General features: G+C 46.4%; 1 protein-coding gene across 2 annotated transcripts in view; it reads left to right on the top strand.

The window, feature by feature from the left end:
- Positions 1–3,536: 3,536 nt before the first annotated feature.
- Positions 3,537–18,438, top strand: part of ADAMTS3 (ADAM metallopeptidase with thrombospondin type 1 motif 3) — a 55,633-nt gene continuing 40,731 nt past the window's right edge. The window contains exons 1-3 of one of the 2 annotated variants that reach the window (XM_062494068.1): positions 3,537–3,605; positions 4,375–4,402; positions 10,268–10,668. In XM_062494068.1, coding sequence (XP_062350052.1) covers positions 3,537–3,605; positions 4,375–4,402; positions 10,268–10,668 — 498 coding nt within the window. Of the gene's footprint in view, positions 3,606–4,374; positions 4,407–10,267; positions 10,669–18,438 lie in introns of both variants that reach the window. The other variant, XM_062494069.1, reaches the window with a different exon arrangement.

The raw sequence follows: 18,438 nt of genomic DNA, 5'->3' as shown, positions 1-18,438 counted from the left end.
TGTCTGACACCTTGATACTGGGATCTCCTTCCTACACAGATAATGCCAAAAAAAACCTTTCTGTGCAGGTTTGGAAATCAAATGGCAAGTCACGGGGTGGCAAATAAGGGTCAAATTTTAACGGTGCTATCTCAGCCAAAAAGGCTTTGGAACCTTTGGGATGCACGACTGGACCTGTCTCACGGGGCAGCTGGAGGAGGTGAGTTTCTGCATTGTAGCAGCAGTGTTTTAGAACATAAAATTTGTAAATTCTCCTTGTCATTAGGGCTGGAAACCTGAGAAGGTCAGGGTCGTGTGTTCTGGTGTGTCACAGCAGGATTTGGGTCTCCAGTCACACTGCCAATACATGGGGATTCCATCCTTGTGTTGTATTTCCATCCAGGCAGGCTCCATGGAGAAGGAGAGCCTGAGGCAATCAGTCATTCAGAGTAGTCAGCTTTTGACACCAAAGCCATATTTCAGTGGAAGGAGCAGAATTAATGCCGTCCAAACTACCCTTGCTATTAAGAAAGGTCATCAAATGCATATGTAGATCAGAAACTCAATAAATTGTAATGTTTCCTAAATATCAGGAAATAAAATTGTAAAACTGAGCATTAAAACATCTGTGGACAGGATCAGTGAAGACTGGGATTTGTCTGGATGATAGCTATTATTCCTAGATGCTGTAGTTAGGTTATAAATGTAACTATAAATATTCCTGCTAGATGTTACAGTTGCGTTTACAAGGGGCTTATCTCAAACAGTGAATATTTGAAGCTTGGATTAAATAGCATTTCAAGAACTCCTGGTCAGTAACTTGTGGCTCCACAACGGCAATCTTCTTTACGTTTTCTCATTTTGAATTCTTGCTCCAATTAAGCCTGACTTTTAAATTGTTTTCTTGCAGACACCTCTGCTTTGGGAAGTTGTGGGACCTCATGGAGACTCTGTTCTGGATCAGGTAATGCCATGTTTTACTCCCCTGACTATTTTCCCTGCCAAATCCTGCTGCAGCCTTCCTGCTCTGAGCCCTGGCCCTGTGCAAAGCCCTCCAGACAGAGTTCAGTGCCTCTTTGCTTCAGGCCCCAGTCTAGGTTCATGAAATATTTGTGGCCGTCAGTCTCGTGCATCAGCCAAAGTTGCACAGATGCAGAAAGCCCATCTGAGGGATTTTAGAATTGCAAATGCCTAACAGATTTTTAAAAGCTCTATATATGTATACACATATGTAAATACATATATGCATATGTATGTGTAACAGACTAGAAATACACACAAGAAATCTATAATTTCTCTGATAATAGTGTGCCAAACTGGGCTGTTGGAGATGGAAAATGTCTTTAATTGAACTTTCAAGTACTGCCTTGATTTACATGTGTTACAGGAGCAGAACTTGGTGTGCTTTCTTATTAGAAATAATGGGGCATCTAATTTTAACACCTTCTTTCGCTCTCTTTAAAATTCTGTCAAGCTTTTGGTAGATGACAAAACAGAATATCTGCCCTGGCCCCCAGCTCTGTCTGGCATGTATCTTGGTTCTTCTGACATTTAGAAACTTTTTAAGCCAGTTTGGCAAAGTTTAATAACTTGGGAGGTAACAGACTTAATTTTACACTGTATTGCAAGAATGTTTTCAAGAGCACAGAAACAGCTTTGCTAGAAGCCAGGACTTTGGATCCCTGTGCCTGTGGAAGTTGTCCATGCCCATGACAGACAGCTGGGACTAGATGAGGTTTAAGGTCTTTTCCAGCCCACACCAGTCTGTGATTCTCTGAAGTGCCCCTGTAATTAGCCTGAATGAAACACCTGAGAGTGTGCACGTTCATGGTTTGATCAGCTGAACAGAAAACAGGTGGTTTGCAGCACACAGCACTCGGGTGTGCCACATTACAGAAAAGCCCACAAGGACAACGAGGTTGTGTTCAGGGTTTGAATGATGTGCAGTCAGTAAAGTTTGAGGTCGCCTAGAGAGCATCCATGAGGGAAGTAAAACAGGGAATAGCTGCAGGGTAAGTGAAATACCTTTTTATGGAGCTGGCACTTAACAGTACCTCAGCCTTTGCCATTCTGGGCTTTCCCAGAAGTGGCTCTGTGCAGCTGCTGGTGCTGAGTGTGACAGGCTGCTTCGTGTTTTATGTGCAGAAATGACTGTACACTTGTAATAACAGATGCATTCCCACTCTCTCAGAAAAATTCCTTTTCTTTTTTTGCTTTTCTTTTTTTTGAAGGGGGGTCATGCAGTTCAAGATCTGTGTCCTTTGAAACAGCAGGGCTGCTGTGATTGGAATATTCAAGGTATCTCCTGAAAATCAAGGCTGAAGCTCTCCTCTTTAATGTTGCTCTGATGCAATATGGATTTAGTATAACCACTATTTTGTTTTCATGTTGAGATGATGATTTCTGGCAGGGAGGTCAACTTAAAAACTCTAGTTAAGCTGTCACATGTATTCTGAGGACATTTAATGTGTTAGTGTTAGTACTACATGAGGCCAACAGAAACTGATCTTGGTTGGTTGTGATGTTTCACAGGAGTGGTAATGCACAAGGTATAACAAAATGGTTTTAAACTGGATTTTAAATTGGGATCCAGGTGTGGGAAATTCTGTGCAAGTGGATTTTGGGTTCTGCCCAGCCCAGGCACCATTTCCTTTTGTGCAGTGTGCTGAGCTCCCAGGTGGTGGGGAGAGAAATGCCTTTGTGGTCAGACTCCAGTCCAGTGGGACCCTTGGGGGCTCTTGAGATGGGACATGGGGTTTTAAACTGAACAGGCATCAGTTTAGGTTAGATATAGGGAAGAACTTTTTTTACCATGAGAATGGTGAGGCCTTTGCACAGGTTGCCCAGGGAAGCTGTGGCTGCCCCATCTTTGGAAGTGTTCAAGGCCAGACTGGATGGGGCTTGAAGCAGCCCCATGCAGTGGCCCCCATGGCAGGGGTTTGGAATGAGATGAGCTTTAGGGTCCCTTCCAAGTTAAACCATTCTGGGATTTTAAGACTGTAGCTGTTGCAGCCTGCCTTGGGTTGATGGGAAATATGGAAGCTTGAGGATGTGGTCCCGAGCTGGGGAGCTGCTCTGGGAGTCCCTGCCAGGGTGTGATGCAGGCAGTGATGGATGGATGGATGGATGGATGGATGGATGGATGGATGGATGGATGGATGGATGGATGGATGGATGGATGGACGGACGGACGGAAAAGTTGTTTCTTGGTGTGTTTCAGGAGCACGGAGCGAGGCGGGTGGCGAGCACAGAGATAGGATTTGTGCCTCAGCGTGTCGGTGCGCGGAGCCGGGCGGGTTCCCCGGCGGTTCCCCGGCGGGCCGGGCCGTTCCTGACGTGGAGCGCCGGCTCGGCCGGAGGCGGAGCTGCCGCGGGTTTATCAGCGCCGCGGGTCGCGGCGGGCGCACAGCAACAGGCGGAGCGGGGGACCCGCCGCCTCTCCGCCCGCCCAGCCGGCCCCGGCCCCGGGAGCCGCCGCCGGAGGCAGGGAAGGCAGCGGCAGGAGGAGGGAGCGGGCGGAGCGCGGCCGGGGCCGGGGCGCGGGCGGCCGGCTCGGGATGGTGCTCCTGCCCCTCTGGCTAGTGGCAGCCGCGCTCCTGGGGGCCCGCGCTGCGCCCGGCCGGCAGGTGAGAGAGGGAAGGAGGGAGGGAGCGCGGGGACCCTGCCCTCCCCTCCCCTTCCCTCCGCGCTGTCCCACGGGGTCCTCCCTCGGCCTCCGCTGCCCCGGGGTCTGCGGGCGGTACCGGCCCGGGGCCAGGACAGGCTGCGGTGGGCGGGCGGGCTCCGGCTCTCTGCTGTGCTGCGGACCGCTGTATCCAAGCAGCCTGGAGCTGGGCACGGCATCCCCGTGCCGGGCTGGATCCTGCAGCCGCAGCCCCTGGGTCCCTTTCCCCTGGAACCTATGCCCCTCGGTCCCCTAAGGCTGGCAAGAGCCTGCAGTGAACTGACCGTAACGCCGGATCACTGACACCGGCCCTGCGGTCGCTGTTGGCTTTCCCATTCTATAGTCTAGATACAAAGAGCTGTCAGCTCGCTGCTTCCTCTCTGCCCCAGCACTCGTGGTTCTTGGAGCTCATCGCTTTCCTTCTGTTAAATCCCTGCTTTGGCCACCGAAATCACTTTTTGGCCCAGTGTCACCATGTATAGAATGGGTCATTCAGAATCAGGATTGCTTAGCAGTGTTATTTGTGTTAAACTTGCTATGGACTCTGTTAGTATAGTGATGGGAACAGCTGTTTATCCAGTTAAAGAAGAACTGCCATCCCTGGAAACCAAATGCAGAAACATATAAAATAGTGCAGCTCAGACCAAGTGATTTTTCAGCCTTCTGCCATCCCCCATTGCATAGTAATTACACTAACAACTTTGTGCATGTGTTTCTTTTCTCTTCTGCAGGCTGGTAAAGAACAGCAGATTCAAATAGGTAAGTCTTGTTAGCTATTATTCCTGCTGTCAAAACACAAATAGAACAAGTTAGCTCAAAGACTAGTTATTTCTGGAGAAACGATCTGTATGCAGGCAAGCATTCCCTGTGCACCCCCCACACTGCCACCCAGGAGCGTTTGTAGTTGCAGTGACGTGGCATGGCTTGAATTTGCATGCCCTCTCGTGCTGCGGTTTTGCATCTTGATGTGTCTGTGCTTCCCTTCTGAAATACAAACCAACTGAAATTATAAAATCTGTAGCTGGTCACTGTTGCCTTGTAAAGTGATAGACCTGAGTAACAAAGTGCTGTACAGTGAGTTCAGGGTCAGTGGCACATGAGGGAACTGAAGGGAAATGTGCCTCTGTGTGCCCATGGGGTGCTTCTTACTGAGACTTCAGCCTCTGGGACTCTTCCCAAAGACAGGAAGCTTCCTTTACCAGGGAGGATACACCCACAGGTTAAGTTTCAGGAGGTCTGTGTTTGTTTAGAGTAACTGGTAATTGGGTGCTCCACAGGATGGAGGAAGTAGTGGAAGGATGTGGAAGCTGGCATTGCCAAGGCATTAGTGGCAGGGAATGCCAGTCTGTGTGCTCCTTCCTTTAGCCACTGTGAAATGGGTCTTTTGCCATCCCGGTACTGATGGCAGGTACAGGTGTCCCTGCCCCCGCGTGTCCCTGCCCCCGCGTGTCCCTGCCCACAACTCTCTGGCGCTCTTCCACAGTGGGAATGGACCCCAGGCAGTTGTGCTTCCAGCTGCCCTTGGACCTCCAGCCCTGAGGTTTTGGTTCAGCTTTTGTACAGAAGAATTTCAGGCATTTCTGTGAATTTTGGAGGACTTGTCTCAACTTCAGTTCTGGCACTGCGAGCTTCTGGGCTTAGGTTGGTTTCCACCATGATCAGTGAATAAGGGAACAGAGACAGTGAGGTACATTTAAAGCTAATTGGCAAACAGAGGGTTTTTCCAGTGGTATGCTGATCCTGTCTTTTATTTCTAGTCTTTTCCATGAAAAATGCATTTTATTTGCATTTCAGAAACCATAAGCTATATAGGAATGTGTCTTTTAAATTACACAGTACATCAGGCAAAATTCCTGAACCTGGAAAACAACCTTTTGTCCTTTAATGTCTTCCTTTTTTTCACAGTCCTGGCACTGCTATAGTCAGGAACATTTGGAGCTGAACTAGATCCTGTAAATTCTGATTCAAAAAAGTACAGAACCATAGAATCCTAAAATGGTTTGGGTTGGAAGGGACTTGTACCATCATCTTGTTCCAAACCCCCGCCATGGGCAGTGACACCTTTCACTGTCCCAGGTTGCTCCAAGCCCCTTCCAACCTGGCCCCATTCCAGGGATGGGGCAGCCACAACTTCAGACTATGGCTTGCTTAGTAGAGAGCTGTAATGCCTTGAAGGTAAAACCTGCATTGGAATTTCTTGAAAATGCACTGTCCTACTTCTGAGTCCCCACAAAGTATTGCTTTGAATTGGTGGTGTGTATTGAGTTGGCCCGGGGCTGGCTGCTGTCAGCAGCTGATCTTTTCTTGTAGCCTGAAAAGTCGCCTAGGGAAATTAAGGCACCCAGGAGTTTATTTTTTAAAATATCGTCACAGGCTGCAGTACGGGGATAGTAAGTTGGCACACTTCATTACCTGCCCTCATGCGCAGTGTGCTGCAGTGCCTGGGAGCTGTCAGGAGAAAGTAATTCTGTGTCACTCAGCCTGAAGAGGCTGATGCTGTGCTGCACCTTTGCCTCCCACACAGCAGAGCTCTGTCCCTGCTCAGTGCCACTTCTGGAAGAAACCTGTGGCACAACTGTGCTTTGCCCCACCACCTGCAGGAAGCACCTGCACAACCCCAGGAGCTGTGCAGAGGCTGCAAAAAAAGCACCAAATGGACAATCTTGGAACTGTCTGTATCCCTGGGACAGGTGGCAGTGAAGTAGAGGAATGAGGACACCAGAGAGGTGTCCCACATCAGCCTCTCTCCTTGGAGTCCCTTGCTTTTATTCATCCAGCTTTTACAATGTCCAGATCCCACACAGCCTCATTCCTTTTCAGGTGCAGAGGTGAGTGGGAATTCTCAAGGATTCTGTCCCCTTTTGTTGTCTTCTCTTTCTGGGCATTCCTGCCACCTAAAGGCAGCCCAACAGGGAGAAAATGGTAGTTCTGTGGTGATCCAGGTTGTTGAGAGGCACCAAAACTGCTCTGTTGTTTCTGGAAGCCACCAGCCTGCAATGAAGCAGAAAAGGGTGATGACAAAACCTCTTCTGGGCATGTCCAGTTGTCTCTGCATCTTCTTCTCTTATTAAGCATCACCTTGCTAAGTGACCAGAACAGCTCTGTGCTCATGGCATTGTGCTTATCTGCGGGACAGAAGTGTGATCTCCCAGAACATGGCACAGTCTCTTCATGGGAACGCTGGCCTCTTCATCCCTATAGCAGCAGGTAACTGTTTTTTCTACAGTGCTTCCACTGCAGAGCTGGATGTCTGTCTGCCCTCCAGCAGCTGGACTGTGTCACAGCTTGTGAATACCAGGCAGAAAATTCCACTGTGATGCTATGGAGATGTCGCCTTAGATCCAGTCTTTTTACTGAGGTACCTGAGCTTTCTGACCCTCGAGCCATATCCAGACACTTCCCCATCTTCCAGTGGGGAAGCTCTGGTTTCCCAGATTGCTGGGATTGCTCATCATCCCATCGTGCCCTTATGGAATGACTTGGGACTCAGCGAGAGAACCCCATGCATGGGCCACGTGCGTGGGATGTTACCCGGAGTCCCCCGCATTTCTGTTCTTGGGTTGTTTGGTTTAGACATAGAAAAATAATTTGAACTTGGAGAAATTCTTTCCCCCTGCTGCCACTGATTTCCATGTAGACTGTGCCTTTGAAATCTTCTCAAGTGGATGTTTGGGCATTTGACATTCTGTTGTGGACAACCAGCTGAATGATTTTTGATCACTCTATTTCATACTATCCTATGCATAGAAGATACTGTTTTTCCAAATGTAGGTGACAAAAAAAGTTGAGGATTTTCGAACCTCCCTTGACCACAGATGTTGTACAGTGCAGAGACAACTCTTGTGAGCCAGTGGTGTTAATTCCGGAGTTTCATGAGGTTTTGAGGGGAAAGAAAGCCCAGACAGCTCTCTTCAGAGGCATTCTCTAGCTAATTATGTTTTGGCACACAATGAAAGAATGTGATCTTCCTTCTTAAGTGCTTCCTTTCAACCTATAAACATTATGCAACTGGAGCAGCATTTTAAGGCCAGTTTTTTTTTTAATGAAGAAAATTTACAGTTAAGTGCTTTTCCTCTTGTTCTCATCATCCCTGTCAGCTTTGAATTAGCAGAGCAGATCAACTCTGAAATTTTAGCTTAGGAAAGGGAGCACCTACAGCTGGGATAGCATTTCCTCAGAGTGTGCAGTTTGTGGAAAAAGGGTAATGTAAGTCAGCAGAGGAGTTCAGATGTCTTTGGGATTCAGTCATGTCCCATTTAATTTTAATTGCCTTTGAACAAAAGGCATTTCCTCTTCTAGCTCAGCATTTACAGACTCTGGAAAAGGCTCTCTCTGACTCAAAACCTTGACAGTACTTATTTTCCAGCCTTTGTTCCCACCTTCTTGGGGCTAGCTGGCTGCTCTTACTAGCAAAATAGCCATGTTTTTTTTTTTCCCCCTGCCTGTGGAAGTGTGGGAATTCTGCTGCAAGATACCCAGAGCAGTTTCTCAGTCGTGTGGTGAGCACAGAATTTGATCGCCAGACTGTGGTCTCTGGCACTGAATGTCCTGCTTTAAAGGAGAAAGGAAACAAACCACGAGCAATCTCAGCAAGGTAGAAGGTGGAATGTCAGCCTGGGAATGAAATCCCAGTGTTGAAGCACAGGGAATGTGAGGATCTGTGTTTTTACTTTGACCCAGTTAGAATGTACAACCCAGCAGCTCTGTCTCCTGGGCATGGCCCGGTGTCTAATTAACAGAAATGACTTTAGAGTTTTAATCTGGTCCCTTCTCTAAGGAGACAGATTAACAGTCCTGGCTCAGAATTCCCAGTGTTTTAAATGGGAATTGTCCTAAGGATAATGGCCTAATTAGGATGCCAGTTTTAGAACCTGAACTTGTGGGTGTACAGCAAAATAGGTGGTGCTGGGTGCTGTTGAAACCTACCCCATGGCTGTTGGCTGTAGGATGTGGGGTACCACTGGGCTCAGAAATTACTTTTCACCTTCCTAGGATATAGTATTCATATAGTAAGACATTTATAGTGTCAGAATGTACATGCGTGCATCCTCCTAGTACCAAACGTTGTTTTGCTGTTAGATTTCTCAGTAACTGGCTGAAAGAATATTAAAAACAGTTCAGTGAAGCCATCAGGAGCATTTTCCTACTGAAGTTACTTGTTGACAGAGTGAGTCTCTTAAAACCAGCAGCCTTTGCTGCCAGGAGAGAAGAACTGGCTACTGAGCTTTCCCCCTATCACTTCTCATATGAAGTGTGATCCACCCTGGGAGCACGTGAAATTTAGCTCACTTAATTAAGTATATTTATTTGAGGCATTCTCAGTGGCACTCAGTGCTAACACCAGACTATCTAATCCTGAAGCTTTTCACATGAAATTGTCGGTAACAGCACTCTGATACTGCTTTCACCAACTCTCCCAGGAAGAAGGGAGTAGGGAATAACTCCTTTTGAGCAAGATGCCTTTTTAACTCTCAAATAATCAAATAGACAGGCTTATACTTGGGCCTTGGACCCATTCAGAGCAGCAGTGTGGCTCACAGCTTGACCTGGCCCTTCCCTTACTGCCTGAAAATGGGACACCGAATATTCTGATTGCTGCCAGGTGACAGAGGTCTCACTGAAAAGATAAACTCATTTGAATGGACTTGTTTTGCAGAGGTGTGAAATTACTTGAGGGCATGTTGCCTTAGCTGAGGGTTATGCCATTGAGCTTCTCCAGGATTACCAACAATGTGGCTTTGTTGGGTTTATGGCTTCTCTCAGCTGCCCTGAAGTGCAAGATTTAGGGTCAAATTTGTGCAGATCTGTGTTGGGTTTTTTAATAATTGGATCATCTCATTGTTTCTGTTCTCTGTCGCTCAGAGGAAACAGCAAATTGATAGGTAGGGGGATTTCTAGAGGGAAAAGTTACTGCCTTTATCAGTGCTGATGTGGAATAATGTAGCAGTTGCGTGTTAGCCACTGGATTTTTTCCCTATTTCTGTTTCCTGAGAAATCTGTATCCAAATAGTGCTTATAACCAAGCTTGGCACTTCATTTTCAGAAGCTTGATCAAAATTCTGACACAGAGGCAAATTCTGTGTCAGGTGTACAACAGAGCTGTGTGGCATTTCTTCCAGGAGAATTCAGAAGGGTCTGTGCCTCTCCTGGGGCTGTTGAGCAAGCCTGAAGCCCACAGGAAACTCCCCAGATAAATGTCAGTGAATATTTCAGGCTTTTCTCTATAAGGAAAACTGTTTTTTTAATAACAACTGATAATAAGAAATTATTCCGAGTGACGATGGCAAGGGCCTGGCGCAGGTTGTCCGGAGAAGCTGTGGCTGCCCCTGGTTCCCTGGAAGTGTCCAAGGCCAGGTTACACCTGGATCAGGCTGGGAAAGTGGAGGGTGGTGTCTGTCCCCGTGGCAGGGGGTTTGGCACTGGATGGTCTTGAAGGTCCCTTCCAACCCAGACCATTTTGTGATTCCATGATAAAAGAGGAGCAGTGACATGTGCCTTACATTTCCCCATGTTAGTAGCTGAAACTGGAATCCTAAATTGGGATTTTTGGAAGGGGAGGTGGGAGGCAGAGGGGCCCTTGAGTCTTTGGGCTCATTCCACGCTCTCGGCTGTGTTTCTTGGCAGGCTTCCGAAGAGGCAGTCCCAGGCCGTATGGGTTAGTGATTCCCATTAGCACCAATGCAGACGGAAGCTACGTGTCGCACGTCCTGTCGGCGAGCCACCAGCGGCGCTGGGCGCGGGAGGTGTCCCAGAGCCCCAGGCAGCTGTACTTCAATGTCACCGCCTTCGGCAGGGACTTCCAGCTGCGCCTCAGACCCAACACTCGCCTGGTGGCTCCCGACGCCGTGGTGGAGTGGTACGAAGACTCTGTGGAGACTGGGAGCGACGCTGCTAACGCGACTCGGACTGGAAGTGGTACGGAGCGCTTATGGAAGAGAGAGCCCCTGTGGACCAACTGTGCCTACGTGGGGGACATTACGGACATCCCCGGAGCTGCCGTGGCCATCAGCAACTGTGATGGGCTGGTAAGGGCTGCTTCCATGGCATTTGTGTCTCACGTCACGCTCTCTGCACAGCTTTTGTTGCTTTTAGCCACGCGTTCCTAATGATGTCATTTATGGAACTTTGTTTCTTAAAGCCCTTAGGAAAGATTAATGCCCAACTGCTTTCCTTTAGGATAAGTTCTATGAGGTTGATAAGAAAGTTCTTAATGTCTCAGGTGTGAGAGAGCAAGCTCAAACCTACATGTTGTTGGATTTCCTTTTTTATTTGCACGAGGTGTTACAAGCAGGAAAGTTAATAAGGATGATATTTTCAGACTTAAAAGGAGAGGTTTTGTTAACCGAATTTAGAATTTGGTGTCCCAATCATCCCTCTTTGCTTCTCAGCTACCAAAATGATAGGCTGTCCTGTTATCCAAGAATAGCAGCGTTAAGTTTTAAAGGTTCCATTTATAAAGTGAGCGTGCCTTTTGTTCTCCTAGATGCCCTCTTGTTTCATCAGGAGGTGTCATATGAGAAATGATTGGTTCGCATCTGTAACGGGTTTGTTTTCCATCTGTCTGCGAACACGCGGGTTTCCCTGTGGCTGAGCAGATGCCCAAATCCCAGAATGAAAGGCTGGGCGTATCTGGAGCCCACACACCATTCCTTGATTGGCTCAGGCAGCAGGGAAAGCCAGCAATCCCCACCTTGTGCTCCGTAAGGCGCAGGAGCCCTGGTGGAGATCAGTGGAGATCAGTGTCATGGTTACCCCCCGGCTGTTTGGGACAGGAGTCCTATGAACAAGTCTGCAACAGGCATCCTTTCTTGGAAGTGGGTTTCCCACTTCCCGTAGCTGCCACGTGGTCGCGGTTTGATTCCAGTTTGAGATAAGTCCTGGCTAGGAAGGTTCTCACCTCTGCAGGGGCAGCAGTCACTGTGGGAGTAACTGCAGAAATGTCCCAAAATCCCCTTTCAGACCAAAACTCTTTGAATTCCCTTGCTTAGAGAAAGGAAATAGTGGTCGTGGTTGCATGAGAGGTGATAACTAATGTCAGTTTGGTGTGTTTTGGGGGGTTTCGGTGGGTTTTTGAGGAGAATCTCTTGCCAGTGTACTGTGTTTGCAAAGGCCAAGCAGACCCCCTGCCTGGCTAGATGTAGCTCCCAATGGAACCATTCTGATGAGTGAGACCCTGGGACTGGCAGCTGGATTTTGGCAGTAAGCCTGAATGAAGCTGTTGTGTAGAGACAGCTCGTGAAGACAAGAAATTGGATTAAATGGAATTAGATTAAGGAGAAGAGCCCTGTCACAGATTGCCATGTGGCTGCCAAGCTGCTTGTGCTGTATTTTCAGGTGAATGAAGCCAGAGGGAAACTTTTGGAGGGGGAGTGGCTTCACAGTGACAGAGGACAGGGTTGGATGGGATATTGGGAAGAAGTACTACGGTGAAGATGGTGAGGTGCTGGCACAGGTTGCCCAAAGAAGCTGTGGCTGCCCTGTCCCTGGAAATATTCAAGGCCAGGTTAGATGGGGCTTGGGGCAGCCTGGGACAGTGCAATGTGCCCTTCTTTTCCCATTACATCCCATGTGCTTTCCATGGTTTTGGGGACTGGAACAGAAGAACATGGGCTTTTTCTTTGAGGAGTAGTGGGCAAATGCTCCTGGGTCACTCTTGTCTCTCTATTCATCTTGACCTTTGCTGTTTTAACATCTCTTTGAGCTCTCATGTGAGTGTGAAAAAAATAAGTAATCCTGGAGATTTGTTTTATGTTTTTTTCCTCCCAGCATATCCCAGGGTAGCAAAAGGAACTTGCAATTACCTTCTCTGTCCTCTCTGTTCCAGTACTCTGTGTCTCTCAACCCTGCTTGACTATTTGAACCTCAGTGTTTCCTCAAGACGTGAAGAGTGAGATAATATGGCTTAACAGAAACTGGAACAAGAGTGAGAAATTCTAGGGGCATGTGTGTGTTGGAAAGATTTATTTTTGACTTCCAAGGAATTTAGACACTCTCCAGAGCAGCCATTTAGGTTGTGAAAGCTTGGAGAGAAAGTGAAGGGAATCAACGGGGTAGCAGTTTGCACAATGTATAACTTATAGAAGAGGTTTGATATCGTAAGTAAGAGAGGGAAAAAAAAAAAGCATTTGGTGCTAAATTTTGGTTGTTTGATAGTAAATATGTGGAATAATTGGTATTTGCCACTGGTAAAGTAAGATTTTGCACGTAGTCTCTTCCTGAATCTAAGCTTACATTTAAATCCCAAATACTCGAACACTTTTGTTTTGAAATAGTTTACATATCTACTTTTGCAGTGGAAGTTGTCTGCCGTCAGTTCTGTAAATTCCTATCTTCGTGTCTGCTTAATCTCCCTTGGAAATGACCCTGTTTATTTAAAAACCCACATTCATGTGCCTGCACTTGTTATGGCAGGAGAGCCCTTCGCTGGTCACGGAGGAGCTGCCTCTTGTCTCCTTCACTGCATGTCAGAACGCAGGTGCTTCCACAGATTTCTGGTGCTTATTTCTGCTGTTGTTTGGTCAAAACAGCGATATTTGTCAAAATAGCAATATGTCAGAATCTATCAGGAGTGGAAGGCATCAGCATCAAGGAAACACTACAGGTGCTTTAGATTGTAAATGGAGAGATGGCAGCAAGCGTCACATTTAGAACTAGTGGCTTATGACACTTTGTACCTGTTATTGTATAGAAAATCATCTCGGTTTCTCAGTTAACTTCCTGCCTTTGCAACCAACTCTGAGTAGCTGTTGGTGTATGATGCCTTTAGCTTCTGCTTCCACTCTGGACTATGTTTCTGTAGATGTGTGTCTCTGTGTTTGAGCTGGGATCTGGTTTATGCTCACATCCCTGCAATGCCAAGTGGCAGTGCTGGTTTCTGTTTCTCCTAGAGCGTTAACTTTGCTTGTTTCAGATCTAAGGACTGGGCCCTGTACAAGGAACGTTTAATCTTTGACTTCAGATGCCAAGTAAAATGTGACTTCTTTTTTGTTCGTTGGAAATGATTTGAAGTATTTTTGTTTAGTGAAATTCCGTGGCCTTCAAGCCCAGGGCAGCATACGGTTGTTTGAAGTACAGCTGTTTGCAAGTGGAAGATGCTCAGGAATCTGCCTGCCTTGTAATGTTCAGCTGCCAAACCAGGGAAATCCTGGAAGACAGACCAGCCATCACGAATAAAAAAATAGCCAAAAGTGCTTAGATCTGTCATTTGTGACAGATTATTCTTCACTTGCTTTTTGCCTTTCCTTTTTCCAGGGATATGGAGACGTGAAGAAACATGTCTGTGCATGTTCACAGCTACTTTCCTTTGGCAAATCTTTTGGAAATACAGGCCGGAGTATCTCAGACTAGAGATAATTGCACAGGCTTTAAACTTGGTTCAGGAAAAGCTTTAAAAATCTGCAGGAGTTGGGGCGTATGGGATCCAAGGAGTTTTAGGGCATTTTGATTAGTTTCAAATCCTTTTTTATTACCATTGTTTCATCAGGACTGAACTATTAAGGCTTATTTCTTGTTCCTATGTTGGTTCTAATGTACTGTTTCAGCATGATTTCCCCCAGGCTGGCAAGACAGAGTTCCTAAATGTAGAAACATCTTTCTAGAAGCTTACAGTGTTTTATCCCAGTGTATTGGAGTAGCATTTTGGAGACAAACACTTGAATTTCTGCAGAGCATCTGGTTGTGGAAACTCTTGCTGAGTTTGGGACTGGGACTGGGACTGGGACTGTTCCTTTGGGCCTGGAGCTTTCTTCCAGTCCAAGCTGGGGGGCTGTAGTCAAGGGGACATCTGGTCATCCAGGACTTTGTGGGAGGGCAAAGCACAAGGAAAGCAGCACAAGCCCCAGGGATTGGGAAGCGGCTCTGGCCCCATGCTGCTTGGGGCAGATGGCAGCAGTGTCTTAGGCTGATTTAACACTCTGATGTTCCTGCTCCCCTGCCTTACTGCTCTTCCCACAGTAATTCCCTCCTTGCCATGAACTCCCCTGACCTGCTGTGCCTACCCTTAGCCCTGGCATTTCACAGTTCTTGGCAGCATGATGAACTGGGCGTGATGGGCTGCAGCTGGACTCCATCCCCGCCACCTCTGTGCTGTGCAGCACTTCCCACAGGCTAGTGCAGACTCCTCAGCTCTGGTATTCCCTAGTAAAGAGGATTTCTCTAAGTTCGGCAACTCCAGAAACTTGGAAAAATGCATTCTCTTGTTCAGGACTTGGGTCTTCCTGAGTAAAACACGGAGGGGAGGAGCACTGCTTGAAATGGGGACAGAAGTCAAGTGTCACTGTAGTGTAAAATGAGAAAATGTGGAAATTCTTTTATATGTCTGGTTTGCTTCTCCCTGAAATTACCACTCAGAGCACATGAGTGCTTCACCCTCACTTCACGGAGCATAGTCCAAGTTTATGCAGATGGTTGCTTAAGCTCCATTTATTTATTCTTGTTTGTTTTTAGAAATTCTTCTAACAGGGCCACATTTGGTCTAATGGTAGGTTGGCCCCATTTCCAAGCTCTTGTGTCTCCTCCTCTCTCTTCTGCCTACCTTCAGACACAGACTCTGGGCCTTCAAAATTATGCTTTGGGCCCTTAAGATGAGCCTTTAGACCTCAGAAGGGGTGTTTGGAGCTTGTGAGGGTTTCTACCCTAAAAATGAGGTTTGAGGGTACAAACCCTAGAGTCAAAGTCTTAAAATCCAGAAATGAGGCTTCGTGACTTAAAAATGAGGTTCTTAGGTCTAAAAGTGTGATTTAGACCCTATGTGTGAGGGATTGGTTGCTCAAGATGTCTCTTGGGCCCTAAGGATTGATTGGATCATAAAAATGGAGCTCTAGACATGGAAAATGAGGCTCTGGGCCCTATAAATGCAACATTGAGCTATATCTGTTCAAAAAGGTGGAGGTAGTTCAGCTGCTTTTGGCTCATAGTAAGTGTTTGCAGGCACTTCTTGGTTACTGAAGTTAAAGTCACACTATTGGTCTGTGTCCTCTGTTGAGGAGCAGGTAGCAGCAGGTTATCAGAGAATTGAAAGCAAGGATGAAAGGAAAATCAGTCCATCCCATGTGTTGTGACCATTCTGTGGAATTGCTCACCCTCCATGCTGAGGAGAGATGCAGTGAGTTCAGGCTGGCATCTGAGTGACCTGTAATGTCATCCAAGGTGCCTTCTAGGAAAGGAGGTCTTCCCTGTGGGGCCTCTCTGGAACACTCAGCAGGAATAGCCCAGAGCACCTGAGCTGTGAGCTTAACAACTACCCCAGGCTGGGCAAAGTGTTCATGTGGTGCGTAGCCATGAGTGGAAAATACGGTGCTCAGAAGACTAAGGTTGTTATTAGTCTCCTTTTTCCTGTCTTTAGATTGGAGACTATACTTGAAGGTAAATTAAGAAACTTGACAGTGTAATGTGGGTGAGGCGAGGTGAGGAGAGCATCCTCCAGGATGGAGTTTAGGAGCAGGCAGCTGGAGAGAGCCTGCCTTTTTTCACAAGAACTCTCTGCTTTGATTGCCACAACTTCAGACCTTCCTTCATAGTTTATTTCTGATGCTGAAAAATCATTCTGTACATTACAGCACAGGTTTACATGTAATCCCTCCCTTTTAAGTCATGTATTTAGGGGTGAAACTGCTGTTCCAGATGAGGATGTGGTTAAAAATGGTCTGGAACAAAGGGCTGGTGCTCGGGTGCTGCTCTGGATATGCCTTTTGTAGCTGTTATTTAATCACACCTTGTAGTCCTGGTGATGCATTTCCACTAAACATTGCTTTTAGGGCACTTGGGCACAGAATTTCCTTTCTGGTTTTTCCCCTCTTTGTTTCCAAAACAGCTGACGCTTCTTCTATTCTTTGATTCCTGGAGGCTCACAGCTTACAGTTTATAAAATAGCATAAGCTTGTTAAAATGACTAAGTAGAGTCCTTTTTTGTAGTTTTAGTAATAAATCCCAGATTGTATAACTTTTGTGGACTCTTGATAACATGCACAGAGTGCGTGGATTGGGCTCTCATTCCTCATCCATGTCCTGCCTCCACATGACCCCTGTGGGAAAGTGTGTGTCCCAGGAGAAGTAAGTTCACAGCTACTGAAATAGGCAACTATCAAAATTCAGTGCCTGTGGCCTCTGTCAGTTCTCATTGATGGTGGAGTATGTAGGGTGGAGGTACAGAAGCCATATCCAGCAATGGCTTTTTTGACGTTCCGTGTTTATTCGGTGCTGTACGTACTTGGATCTGGAATTTAGCCTGCAAGGTGTGCAGTCTGATGTTTGCAAAGGGACAGTAAGCAGGACTGGAGAGAAAATACTGTGCCAGGTCATTGAGAAGAAGAGTTTGTCTGCTCTTTCCTATTCTTAGTTTTTTCTCAGGGTCACACTGCAGCTCTAAACATGCTGCTCTCATCCAGGCTTTGGAAGAGTCACAGAAAGAAGAGTCAGTTGGTTCCATCTCTGGCCCTTGTGTTTCATCAGGAGCTTCTTGAAATGATGGATCAAGTGCAGCACTATTGTTCCCATTAAAACAATCTTTGCTTTCTCTTGTGTTTTAAATAGATACTTAGTTTTCATCGAGTGCTTCTGCTACTTGGCTGAGAACTTCAGTAAATTACAACCATGCAACACTAAATCAGCTTCCCTACCTCATAAAAATCCCTTTGTCATTTGACTTTCTTGGTTTCTAAGTGACCAAAGGTGTAAAATGATTTCTCCTTTTCCTTTGAGAGATTTTAGCCTAGCTGGTTTTTTTTGTTTGTTTGTTTTTTCCTTTGTGCAAGGATGTAGTACCAATTTAAAGCAATGAGTTTGGTGGAAATATTGCTAGCTTTGGTGCTTCCCAGTTTTTGATCCACAGAGTATTTCTATTCAGAGGAAGCTGCAGCAGTGTTCTGTCCTCCTCTGACTTGTCTCTGAGGTGACTCTTGCTCACCCATAGTTTGGACGGAGTTTCCTGTTACCTTGGAAGATTGTTGATGCTGCAGCAGGTAAATCAGTATTTCTTCTCTGTGCCACAGTAGAAGTGGTACTGCTGACATCCAGATCATGAGATCTTCATATTTTTGGCATTATTTTATTTTCTTTATACTTTTGGAGTATTCAGCACTTGTTGTAAGTCTCATTTCTCCTTCTCTGAAGGCTGTCAGATGTCTTCAATCTTTGTTTTCCCTTCCACATTTTAGAGGAATCTATGACCGGTGTCATCCCGTGACTTCTGGGTCTGGGAAAACACCACACTTGCTGCAGAACTGGCAACCTTCGCAGTCTCCTGTACCCATTCTCCGTGGAATAGTTCCCCGGAAAGACCTGCTGTAGCTGTCACAAAGACTAAACTTGTGCTCAGTAAATATTTCTGCAGAGATTCGCTGGGACTGGGGAGGTGCTTGACTGCTCGGAGCATGTTCCATGCATACTTGTCACTCTGGAATAACTGATACTTTAAACCCCCAGTTCCTTCTTTAAGGACAAAGTGTTTGGCCTGCCAGCTCCATGCAGCAGTTTGCTGCTAAAATGAATCCCAGTTGGTTTTCCAAGAACAAAAAATAGAGACATTTTTCCACATAAAATCAAAGGGTTTTTTTTTTCTCTGTGCTTTCGTATAACACTTAAGGGCTTCCATTGAGTTTTCTTAGACTTTCTGAAAGGGGGAGAAAGAAAACCCAGCAGTTTGATCAAAACCAAGCATGGGAAATTTCAGCATAAAAGATTTTTCTTACGGATGTTTATAGAGTAGACTAAAAAACTTAATTCCAGTCCAGTGCATTGACCCAGTAAATGCTGACATTTTCTTTTCTTCTGTGGAAATTCGACAGGATCGTGGTTAA

This window comes from Cinclus cinclus, chromosome 5, assembly GCF_963662255.1.
Source record: "Cinclus cinclus chromosome 5, bCinCin1.1, whole genome shotgun sequence".
Taxonomy (NCBI): domain Eukaryota; kingdom Metazoa; phylum Chordata; class Aves; order Passeriformes; family Cinclidae; genus Cinclus; species Cinclus cinclus.
The sequence above is the reverse complement of the archived record's forward strand: the minus strand, read 5'-3'. Positions and strand labels throughout refer to the sequence as shown.